At 36.1% G+C, this 13,562-nt stretch overlaps 1 protein-coding gene across 1 annotated transcript; it reads right to left on the bottom strand.

Annotated features, from left to right (window-relative positions):
* Positions 1-7,020: 7,020 nt before the first annotated feature.
* LOC149205113 (uncharacterized) lies at positions 7,021-7,629 on the bottom strand. The gene has a single exon (XM_089397308.1). It carries the CDS (start codon positions 7,627-7,629, stop codon positions 7,021-7,023), a length of 609 nt encoding a protein of 202 aa, XP_089253434.1.
* Between the last annotated feature and the right edge of the window lie 5,933 nt (positions 7,630-13,562).

The following is a 13,562-nucleotide window of genomic DNA, read 5'->3' as shown; positions in this document are numbered from 1 at the left end:
CTTGATGGGGATAGAATATGCTTTCCATATAAGTTCATCCTTCGGACGAATCCATCCTATTACGTTTTACAAGCCCTACGAAGGAGAAACTCAATCTTGTCATAGTGACAAGTCCTACGTCGTTTATGTTTTATGAGTTTGATGGAGGGGAAACTCAACATCTTTTTCATCTTAAGAGAGTTTGAAGAAGAAGTGGAAAAGAAAACTCCAAAGGTCCCTTTTTGTAAATCATCTCTTGAACCCGAAAAGGTAGATAACAATATCCAAGAGAACCTCTTAGCCAGGTTTGTCTAAGGTATTCTTTTTTCATACAATAGTCTATCTTAGCCCCTAAAAGGGTTAAACTTATACTAAGCAGACGTCATTTCATTTACTTTAACGACTTCAAAACAACAAGTACTCGACAATCTTTTCATATTTTTTGAGTCTGAAAAGAGCTCAAAGAGGAATCCTCCTAGAGGAACGAGTGGTATAAAAGTATAGAAACTAGTTCTATTCATGATGGAACTGCTCAAAACATGTAAAGGTCAATAGGTTGGCTAATAAGACCACTCATTGCATATGTTCCTACGGGAAGGGTAAAAAAACCAAGTGAAAGTGTATGATCAGCCAAAGAGATGGTGACGATGGAATGAAAAAGCCAAGGCTCATCTAGCAAAAATAGGTTGATAAATATGGCAATCACGAGAGGTAAAGAGGGAAATGGTTTCATTTTTACACAAGATTGAAACATGGAAAATTATGCTTGAGGATACTTGAAGATGGTTTCATTTTTTCACAAGCTTGAAACATAAGAAATAACTATGCTTGGATTTGGTTTCATTTTTACACAAGATCAAAACAAAGTTAAACGATGCTTGAGATAAGTTTTCATGCCCCGAGCACAAAGGCACATGTTTATGCTTTTAGTTTAATACTCCTTGATATATTAAGTAGTTTATGTTTGATGTATGCCATATATGCTATTGTACCTTCTATTTCTCTTTGAGCTTCTTTGCAGGTAATTGGACATGAAGAACAAGCAAGGGGTGAGTCTGGAAACAAAGGAGTCAAAGTCATCCCCAAAGGATTGATCGATTAGCATCAGAGTGAGGTAGGTCACTCTCTCTCTCTCTCTCTCTGCATTTGTTAAACATAAGCTAGGAAAGTGTATGTTAATTTTTTTAGTTTGTTGTTTAAAAGGGAAGCATACAACCTATGCCTTGATGTTGGAGATCTCCTTTTGTTGGATGTCCAAGTCCAAGCAAAGACTCTTCAAGCACTCCTTCTCCATGTCAAAATTGGCAGCATTTGGGCATAATCTCAGGATAGTAATCTAGGAAATCAATGACCAACCATTTGGGGATGGAAAAGAGTTGATTTATAGGAAGGGAGAAGGAGTTAGGGATCTAGAAAAGAGGGAGGAAGCTCCAAATATCAAGGGGAAGGTCCATAATGATAATATAAAGAGCCCTAAATGGGAGACCTTGACCATATCTACAACAACCAATATCCATCTCGTTGTTCTCGAAGTTTCTAGCTTACGAAGCTTCTCCCCCATTTTGGGAAAACCTGCGAGAATAGGTTTAGTATGGGTTTTCATATCAAAACCCTTGCTAGAAGCGCTAGGGTAAAGTAGTACAACCTGCCCTCAGCATCGGCAAGAAGTGGAGCAAAGAGCGATGGCCCTAAAAATTAAGGTTTTAGCTAACCTTCTTTAGAATTGACTCAGGGTATTGTTCCTTTGGTTTTTGAGGGATGTTTTTATCTATATATCATGATGGATATACTTCACAGTTGTCAACATTTTGGAACTTTAGGATATGGAATAGAAAGTGAACTTGAGGTGTGACAAAATATTGTGTAAAAGATGTTGAATTTCCATAATTGTGTAAATGTTCATGCTTTTAGATTAATACTCCTTGATTTATTAGGTAGTTTATGTTTGATGTATGTCATATATACTCTTGTACCTTATATTTCTCTTTGATCTTCCTTACAGGTACTCAGACATGGAAAAAAGGAAAGGAGTGAGCCTGGAAGAAAAGGAATCAAATTCATCCACAAAGGATTGAGTGATTAGCATCAGAGTGAGGTAGGTCACTCTCTCTCTACATTTGTTAAAGATAAGCTAGGAAAGTGTATGTTAGTTTGTTTCTAAAAATGGAAGCATACAACCTATGCCTTGATGTTGGAGACCTCCTTTTGGTGGATGTCCAAGTCCAAGCAAAGACTCTTCAAACACTCCTTATCCAAGTTAGAATGGGCAACATTTGGGCATAATCTCAGTATAGGAATGCAAGAAATCAATGACCAACCATTTGGGGATGGAAAGGAGTTGCTTTATAGGAAGGGAGAGGGAGTTAGGGATTCACAAAAGTGGGAGGAAGTTGCAAATCTCAAGGGTGAGACTCATAATGATAGGATAAAGAGCTCCAAATGGGAGAGCTTGACCATATCTACAACAACCAATATCTAGCTCGTTGTTCTTAAAGTTTCTAGCATACAAAGCTTCTCCCCCATTTTGGGAAAACCTACCGGAAGAGGTTCAGTGTGGGTTTTCATATCAAATCCTACGTTGACAGCACTAGGTAAAGTAGTGCAACCTGCATGAGAACGAGCAGGCAGTGGAGCAAAGAGCGTTGGCCCTAAACATTATGGTTTTAGCTAACCTTCTTCAGAATTGACTCAAGACAGTTTTCCTTTGGTTTTTCAAGGATGTTTTTGTCTGTGTATCATGATGGATATACTTCATAGTTGTCAACACTTTGGCACTTCAAGATATGGAACAAGAGGTGTGTCAAAATATTGTGTAAGAGATGGTCAAATATTTTGACGTAGCACAAAACAAAGAGACCTTGTCTCTAAGCATGATACCCGACATCTAGTAGATATCTCACAGTTGTAGGTCTCGATTTAGTAGATCATGTTGGATATCTTTCCCTTCCCCATGTTGAACCATGCTAAAAATAAATATTTCTATGCGGCCACTGTGTTTTCAACCGTGAAAATACAAACTGATAACGGATAAAACATTCTTTGTAAATTAAAATAAATTTCATTTAAAAATAATTGTTTCTTGTAGAATCACAATCAAAGATTGATGTTGAGGAAAATATGCATGACATTACAATGTTGAACAATAAATTCTTCAGGCCTTTCAACCCTAGGGAATCGGTCGCCTAACATAAATATGTAAAAAAAATTAGCGACCCTCAAATAGATCATTAAAAAATAATCCAATTAACAGTTACAATTTTTCCTACCTGCAAAATCGTTAACAGTATCTTGATTGTGAAGATTAAGGTAAATAATAATCATCTCACATGACCATGTTACCATAAACTTTATTTTTACAGGATTCAATAGCCTTCCCATGGCCGAGTTACAATAAAATTTATGTTTACATTATTTAATAACCTTCTCCAAAGTTGTGGAAGAAATGTTTGGCAAAGGAATTGTTGTGTCCTCCACAATCAACATCCATGGCCAAGTTGCCATAAATTTAACGTTTATGGTATTCAATAACATGCTCCAAAGATGTGGAATAAATGTTTGGCAAAGGAATGAATGTGTCCTCCATTTGTTGGCCTTTTTCCTCCCCAAATCGAGTTGGTAATTTGAGGTTTGTAGGCATCCTCCACTTTATTGGTATTTTCTCCTAAAAATTAGAAATTTATACATTAGATTGAATTTATACACTTTCTAATTTTTTTGAATATTTTACAATTCTATGGATAATATCAAGTTCATTGTGTTATTTTTGTTGTTGTTCTTAGTAGGATTCTAAAATCTATATTTGAAGGGAATTTTTCCTCTCTACAAAGCATACACGGGTGGTACTACTTGTAAATCATTCTAAACACCAAAAATTAATAGGAACACCAAAACTCTAGAGGCAAGAGTTGGTAATGGGACTTTCTTTCATATTGTTTGTATCCTCCTACACTACCGTCATATGGGTGATGCCTCCACATATTAGAACTTGCAAATCTATTCCAAACACCAAAAATCCAGAGGTCGGAGTTGGTGATGGGATTTGCTTTGATATTGCTTGTATCTTCCTACACTAATATTATAAGAAAATAAAATTTAGTTTGTAATGTTAAACTATGGACAATGTTTTATTTATTTTTCATCGAACACAAATAATAGCCAATCAATAAATTTTTTTGAATAAATATTATATTGTTAAATGCCATAAGCCTAGATCCATATTAACCCCAGATCTAGAGGGATCAAATCTCTTTTCATAATAAAGAGGTTCATATCTCAAGAGATTTGATCCCTCTCGGTGCTTGATCCAGGGTTAAGATGGATCTAGGCTGCTATTAATATTAATATTAGATGTTTTTTACATGGCATGATAACACAACTAATATTTTTAAATATTACAATTTTAATGTGGAAATATTTTTGTCATTAAAGATTTTAATATATCCATACGATATGTTTTTCCTTTTAAATATTCATTTTACAAATATTTAATTAAGAAAATTAGTAAAAGATTTTGGAGTTGGATTTTTTATTATTTGTGTTGAATTGTTTTTTTTTTTTTTTTGTAAGTCGATATTCTATTCATATGGAGAAAACGATGTACAACCACGAGAGAAAAAAAAGCAGGTGGTCTCACCCTGATCGAGTTTTTTGACCAATGTTTGAAACAAGTGACAAAAATACAAAAAGGAGGCTAGGGACATCTTCCAAAAACGAGAGGGCCAGAGGCACCAAAAGATAGGCAATACATAAAAGACACTTGAAAACATACTAGTCACCCAACGTAATGGAAGTTGGGTTGTCTGGGGTTGTTCCTGGAGGATGTGGGGGACAAAATTTGCATTGGATGTGCCCTTCGAAGTTTGCTAGCCATGTCTCTAGCTTTTCCACTTTTTTTGCAAGGTGGTTTTGGCCTCGCCAGACCACAAGCACTCACTGCCTGACCTAGAATTGGAAATAGTGCATCCTATCCAGTGTGGCCATCAACCCAGCATGCTCTTCTTGACAAACCCATTCTGCTGTGTCCACCTGATCCATCAGAGTTTGAATTATTTCTCGGCAATTTTATAAACAACAATGTTGAAGTTCCCATGGGCCAAGACCTGCACGCCGCCCAAATCCCTAGTTAGCTGTTCCTCTTCGCCGTCCACCACCTCGATGTTGAGTTTGTTGTGCCTATGCACTACTGCCACCACTGGAGCCCCGCTTTCCACCACCACGACTTCGCGTGATTCCACGCTAACACATCGAGAGCGACTGATAGTGTTGCCACCCTGGTGTTCACCAGTCGATGTTATTGCCAATTCATCCTAGCCCATAGAGCCTGCCATGTCCGAAAGGGAGGCACACCCACGTCATGTGGATCAGGGAAAATTATCTTTGAGTTTAAAAACATTGGCGAATCTCACTAGTCCCTCGTATGAAAACTATTAAATGTTTATTGATATATTTGTAAAATTATTCAAATTTATAATGATTTTATATATAGTCTTTATATAATGTTGGTGATTTTTAAGTGTAAATAATTTTATATTGCAAAATTTGGGCAAATCATCTTTAGAAAAAATGAAAATTAGGGAAGCTTTTTTTTGGAAAAAGCATGGAAAATCTACTTGCCTACAAATATTAGCCCCTAAAATTTTCCACAATGTGGATGATTTCATTTGGCTCGAGACGAGAGGGCCAACACAAACATATTTCCAATTTTGGTCCACAAGACTTTACCATGGCTAGCACCCCCAAGAGCCAGGACTCCCAATACTCTTAAAATGCCTCGCAAGGCCACCCACCGTGCCCTAGCCACTGCCTTGCTACCAGATGGGAACCACGACACGAGCTTGAGCAACAGGAGAAGGGGAAGGCAGGGAGAACATGCCCTAGGCCGACGCTGCCCAACAAGCTCCGCACAACCAACACTAGGATGTTGACCCTGTGTATTCCATGAGGACGACTCTATTATCACTGCCACCCACCAAGAACCACCCACCAAATGACAAGTCATGCCAATTTCCATGCCAAGCTTCAGAAATGGGGAATCTCACCCAAAAACACTGCCACTCCCAGCTATACCTCTTGTGATACCACCTTCGGGCTCCTCTCTCAACCCAGCCACTCAAACATGCTAAAAACCATAGAAAACCGAAATAACAATTTCCCTCATTTACCATCCTCCTCATAATGCAGGGGCAGTAAAGCCTGGGATATCTTAAGAAAATAACTCTACTGAATTGACCATACCAAATGTCACAGAAGAATATTGATTACCACCCAGGGTTCCAACACTAAACCAAGATAAGTGGTAATAATAAGTCATTTTCATTGAAAATAAGGAGAAAAAATTATAATTTATGAAAATGGAAATGATAAGGAAAAAAAATTTAAAAATTAAAAAGCTATATAAAAAATAAATAAAATTAAATCAAAAAATTAGAATTAAAAAAAATAAAAATTACTAAACAAAACCATGATAATTAAAAATTAATAATAATAATAATAATAAATAACAAAAATTAAATTCTTAATATTAAACTATATGCCAACAACAAAATATTTTAGTCCAAACAAATTAATACATTATCAAAACAAAATATTTTAGTCCAAACAAATTAATACATTATCAAAACAAAAGAAAGTAGTATACTTATAATAATTTATATATAAGTAGTATACTTATAATAATTTATAATATATATAGCAAGATTATATATTAGCCATGTAAAAGTAGAATCTTATATCACAAACATCCTTGCTTGTTACATTAATTTACGTAACTTAAAATTATATTTTAATTTTTATTAATTACTTGTTAATTTTCATTAATTACGTCGTCTTGAACACTGACTAACAATTTCTATTCGGCCGAGACTTAGATTTAGTTAATGCGAGAGGATTAGGACGCAGGGCATGGTCTTTTTCATCGGTGAGACTTAGGACGCGGGGCATGGTCTTTTTCATCGGTGAGACTTATTGTCTCGTACACGTCCACATCCATCCGTTTTCAAGAATTCGGCTTCTGTGTTTGAGGAATCCCCCGTTTTCAAGAATTCAGCATCTGTGTTTTGAGGAATCCCACTCTATTTTATGTTCTTTAGCGGTCTCTTTCAATAACTTCAATTTCTCCTCGTTAGAAGGAACACTGAATATAAGCATTTGACTCAACTTGTGATGAACCCAACACGCAGGCCTTTTTTGATCTAATTCCCTGCCATATTTGGAAGCCAACATGCTTTTTACTTCTTCTAGTTCTGGCAACTCGGTTGAACATATTGGAGCAGCATAACATAAACTAGCTACAGCTTCTCGCATTTCCGAAGGGCATTGTCTCTCGGATTCAATAAGAGGGAGACCAACAACCACACACTGAGAGAAGCGTTGAATAATTCCATATGCTTCCATAATATATTTTTTCTGTAAATAATGCTCTGCCTTGATGCCAGCCATGGCTTCTCTCCCGGTCTGAAGAAGCTGTGCAATCTCAATTCTTAATTGTTTCAGCTCGCCCTCCCTCTTATTCTTCAGCACATCAGTACGCACAATAACCAACTTCAATAATGTTTTGCATTTTGATGCGTCGAAACCTCTACTATATCTTAGCGCTCTAATGCGCTCAATAGCCAACTTCAAACCTCTGCGCAATGAATCTAGCATTGACATTTTAGTGTGTCAATAGGTATGTATGGTTTAATTTTTCTTAACTTATCATGAGACTCTTGCCAATCGATTCTAAAACCCAATTAAAACCTACACCAAAACTGAATCTAAATTGAAACCTCAAACAAAATCTGCTACGTACAACACAAAACAAATCAGAAATAGTGTAATTTCCAGTCCTATTATATTAATATTCTCATTGGGTGGCATCGTTTCGAAACTCACCTCTTCATATCTGAGTGTAACTTAATTGCAAATGATAAAATATTTTGAAAATTTGAAATTAATATTCTTAATATTGTGTATTGATGCGTATAGGGCAGTATAACTGATGATCGGCATATTATGAAGTATAATATAAATTATGACATTCAAAGTTCAAATCTTTAGTAGATAACTGCTTAGTATTAATATCATGGATTGATCAAATAATTAAGAGTGATGTCAAATACTAAATAAAATGTACACTACAATATCTTTAATACTCCAGAGTGTATCTCACTTTCTTTTATAAACAATATACTTATTTGAAGTGAACAACGTACCTTTAAATTCAATAACCAATCAGTAATATTAAATAAAACTATATGACATTAAAAAACAAACCTCTATAGCCCCGAGAGCTAGCTTGATTGGCTGAGTACCCATTCCTAAAGCACCTCGCTAATGGGACGTCACGGGGTCATTTCTCTTCGATGCCCTTGGGGTTATGCTTTGATTAGTTTGGCCAGCAGCCCAAAATTTTCTTAGAAAATAAAAATAACAAAGACTCTCTTTCCATTATCAAAATAATAAAAGAACTATCCTCAACTTAATAGTCAAAATTACACATCATGTTAAAAATATAAGTATCAAATATATTCCATATTCTAAATCATTTAGATATGCCTTTTACCTTATGTTTTATCACAATGATACCCATCTACTACTCTCAAATATATTACATTAGATCTATTATGTTGTATTGACAAAGAACATACTCGCTTCATGTATGGTTGATATGTGTTGGGTAGGGCTGTTATATGGATTTGTTGTGATGTGCAACAACCCCATATTTATTTTACATAAATGACTTAGGTGATTATTGTACAAATAAATAAATAGGGACCGTTAAAAGATTAAAAAAATATAAGAATATAGTTTAATTTAGGGATTTCTCAGTACAAGAATTGTCTCAATTGGAGTCTATATAATCAAAAGTTGACCTTCCTATTTTCACCACCACAATTTCAGAGGATGCAACATCATCCCCGATTATTAATGGAACGTGGGCTAGAAATTGTTGAAGAAAATGTAACTATGTTCAGTATTCATAATGACACGATCTTTGTAATTGATGGACACAAGAGAATAAATTATTTTTGTATATCTTGCTTCATGGGTTTCATGAGCAAGAAGTATAATTAGGTCAAAGACTTCTTCTTAATGTCTTTAGGATTTTATTGTTATGTCAAAGATTCATGTCATGTAGAGAAGCTCTTTAAGAGCCTATGTAAAATGTATTAATGTCAACGCAGCCCTCCAAGACCAAGAAAAATCCTCCAAGAGCAACCACACTGAAATCTGCAAGAAAAACAACAAAGGTATCTTAGGTCGATTCCAAAATGAATTAAAAGGAAATTATTAAATAAATGAAATTCGCGTCAGATCAAGAAAAATATTCATGACAGTTCATGGGTTCATGTCGGTTCAAATATACGTGGCTCACGACTATAAATACCCCGTCAAGGTATTCACAAAGCGTAGATCAATTTCGCAATTCTCTCTGAAACTTCATGTGAAGATGGGTGCAGGTCTCTGCAAATAAGAGGAGACAAATCACGGGTTTCATCAAGAACTTATCTCGCATTACATATCTTATTACATCACTAGAGAGGAAAGGTAAGAAATTTGAATGGACAGAGGAATGTGCAGCCAGTTTTGAGCAATTGAAGCAATTGTTGACGAATGCTCTAGTGTTAAATATTGCAGATCCATACAAAGAGATTTTGGCATGTACAGATGCTTGCAAGAGAGGACTTGGTGGAGTCCTTATGTAGGAAGGATAGGTAGTGTTCTATGAGTCACAAAAACTGAATGAGCATGAGAAGAATTATCTGACACACGATCTTGAGTTGCCAATGATCATCCATGCATTGAATATGTGGAGGCCTTATCTTCTTGGTAGGAGGTTTGTATTGATGAGTGATCACAGTGGATTGAGGTACCTATTTGAACAACCTAATGTGAATGTGAGACAAGCTAGATGGTTGGCCATGATTAGTCAGTTTGATTTTCAGATCAGGTAGATTAAAGGTAAAGAGAACAGGGTTGCAGATGCTCTTAGCTGGGGGATACAAGTGAATCATATAGAAAATATTGGTTCTTATGAGATAGACATACAGGATTGGATCTTACAGGCAGGACAATAGGATGACAGGTACATGGAGCTTATGCATAGATTACAACAAGGTACAAGTGAGCAGGATGTGGACTATCGTCTTACAGTAGATGGTTTGATCAAATTTAAGGATAAGATATGTGTGTAAGAAAATGATGAGCTCAAGAATACTATCTTGCGAGAATTTCGTGCAAAATCATATTCAGGGCACCTAGGATACCAGAAGACATTGACAACAATGAAGAATTTTTATCATTGGCCGAATCTCAAGGACATGGAAGAGTTTGTGGCTATATGTTTGGAATATCAGTATGTGAAAGTAGAGTGTAAGCATCCAGGTGGACTACTACAGCTGATTCTGATTCCAGAGTGGAAGTGGGAGGTCATTTCCATGCATTTCATCATAGGTTTGATGAGGACATCTAGACAACAGGATTCCATCATGCTTTTGGTAGACAAGTTGACAAAGGTAGCACAATTCATTCGAGTAAAATATATGTATTCAGCTAGTGATGTCGCACATGTATTCATCAGAAATGTAGTGACGCTACATGGTGTTTCAAGGAAGATTGTGTGAAATAGGGATGCTAATTTCACTTCCAAGTTTTGGAAGGAACTGCTTGCAGGTTTGGGGATAGAGTTGGACTTCAGCACAACTTATCATCTGCAGACAGACATACATACAAAGAGTTTCAATAGGATATTGGGGGACATGTTCAAGATGTATGTGATGCATCAATAGAGGAGATGGGAGTACCTTATGTTGGTTGAGTTTTCTTATAATAATTGTTATCGGGATTCACTGAGGATGAGTCCATTTAAGGAAATTTATGTGCAAAGTTGTAATACTCCTATCAGTTGGAGTGATCCAGTGAACAAGGTTTTGATTGGACTAAATATGTTGGCAGAGATGGAACAAGAAATTCATGTAATCAAGAAGAATCTAAAGGCAACAAAAGACATGCAAAAAATTTATGTAGATCATAATAGGTTGTTTAAAGAGTTTTAGGTTGGGGAATAGGTGTAATTTCACATCGATCCAATCAAGATCTCCTTGACGATTCGATCGTGTGCCAAGATGACACCTTGGTTTTGTGGACTTTTCAAGATTGTTGAAATGGTTGAACCGATAACCTATCCAATTACACTTCCTCCAACAGTGAAAGTCCATAATGTTTTCCATGTGTCATTTCTCAAGAAGTATGTTAAATATGTTGATCATGTGATTGAATGGTTTGTATTGCAGGTGGAGCCAGATGGATAATTCTAGCTGGAATCGTAGTGTATATTGCAGAGAAATATGCTCATGCTCTGGAACTGAGAAATCGAGAAAGTTAAAGTGCAGTGGAAGCACTTTGGGCTTCATGAAGCTACATGGGAGATGGCTGATCAGAAGTCAGCAATGTATCCTTCTATATTTATAGGTTTAGCGAATGTTTATAGCATATGTTTTGGTGTAACGTTTTGGTATATGTACATATGTATATGGATGTAAATACTGCCATGAGTTGTGTTATAAATATCTAATAAGTAGTATGGGTGTCAAGTCATTATGATTTTCATGTTGTTATGTTTCTCATGTTGGTTAGATTCTCAGTAGGATGATCATTGTAAATACTAAAACAATCTAAGTTATAAATCTCCATGGCCAATATGTTTTTCTTTTTAGTAGTATTATTCATTGTAGGTGGCATTGAATGCCGAGGACAATGTTCCCCAAAGGGGGAGGGTTCTGTAACAACCCTGGTAAAAAATAAATGTAATAAAGTTAATAAAGGAAAAATAATAACCAAAGTCATGGGACACATTTTCCAAGTTGAATGTTGGGAAAAAAAATACTAGTGTGGGTGTTCATTTGGTTTATTATGGCTAAGGATATTGGAAAAGGTAGTGGAAAAGGCTTTGCAAAGGCATGAAGCATTAATTAGCAATTTTATTTATGAGAATAATGGAAATTAGGAAAAAAGGAAGGTGACAAGTCACAGGCTGCATGTAAGGAGGAAAATGAAGGAAAATAATGAAAAATTGAAGAAACTAGAGGCCTTATTAATAAAAACGCTTTTGAGGATCTGTTGGTACCCTTTTGTTAGTTCATTTTTTGAGCTCTCTCTTTCTACTCTCTCTCTTTCACACTCTTGGACACTTAGAGAATTCTTGGAGAACTATAACATTGTATCAAGGAAAGCAAAGGAAGGTCAAAGAAGGAAAAGAGAAGCAAAGATCAAGCAAGGAAGAGTAGGATCAAGTGGCTACAACAAGAATACTTGTAGGTATCAATTTGCATGTGTGATTTCCTTACTAGATGTGGCATGCATGTATGTTCTTGGTTTTATTGCTATCATTGGCATGGGTTTTTCCAGGTGTGACAATGTTTCTTAACCTTCCCTTACCATTTCTGGATAGCCATGGTGTGGTGGGTCCTCTTGTCTCTGTTTGAGATGGATTGTCAGATGGACTTGAAGCTAAGTGGGATGGTCTCAAGATTATTCAAAAAGCCTAGGAATCCTAGGATGGGATACATGGTAAATCCTGGTTCTAAACACCTTGGTTGAGGCTTGGAATCCCTTGACCAATGAATGGTGAGATACACAATAAATATCAATGGTGAATACCCTTGATTGGGCCTAGGAATCCCGTGACCAATAAAGGTAGGATACATGGTAAAGCCCAAAGGCTGGTTGTCTATTAGGCCTAGGAATCCCTTTATGAGTAATGGTGGGATACATGGTAAATATAAGAGGTTAAGACAGATAAATTCCCCATGGTTTATGTGGAGAAATGAAAAGGCATCCATGCTTGTTTAAGGCCTAGTGATCCAGTGGGGATTGCAGTAAAGCTTGATTGTATTGATGAGGTTTCAGGACTAAGAATTCCCTGGTGGGATATTTTGTAAAGCCTGACAAATCCCTGGATGTTTTTATTGTGAGTCCCATATTCATGCTTGGAATATGGAATAAGGGTGATTGGCCGAAAGAATGATTTGGTTTAGCCCAATCTATTATTGGGTGGTTCGTGGAAGTCCCACACTTGGTCGGCTTATGCATTCATTAATAAGAGCCCCTTCTCCTTGGTAATTCATGTGTAAATGTATTGGTTCATATGTTCTTTCTATGGTTGTTGTATCCTTGTTATTTCTATTGGTTATATGCTAGTTATGAGTATGTTTTATGACAAACCCAATGTATGGCTCTCAACATGGTTTGATTTGTAAATGTATGTACAATGAATATATTAACTAATAGATGATAATACAACTATTGTGATAAGTAAAAAATGCTTCATTACAAATTTCAGATAAGTATGAGACCGCTATGCTCAGATATATTGTTATGAACTATAGATTACATATTTGTGACATGTTTAAGGAAATGCCTGTCATGGCTAGTGGGGGTCAGATCAAGCACTTGTGCTAATGATTGCATTAGTAGCCTTATTCCATTGTTATTTATCATTTCTAGAAGTTTCATGAAGTTTGGGAGGTGGCCTAAGTAACTAGCCCTGAAAAGGTGGCTCAAAATCCGGGGTCGCTAGCTCAAAACTACTTAAAAAAGGCCAC

Source organism: Pinus tabuliformis, chromosome 1_2, assembly GCF_031772625.1.
Source record: "Pinus tabuliformis cultivar Carrire ecotype Pingquan chromosome 1_2, CPIR1, whole genome shotgun sequence".
NCBI classification, from domain to species: domain Eukaryota; kingdom Viridiplantae; phylum Streptophyta; class Pinopsida; order Pinales; family Pinaceae; genus Pinus; species Pinus tabuliformis.
The sequence above is the reverse complement of the archived record's forward strand: the minus strand, read 5'-3'. Positions and strand labels throughout refer to the sequence as shown.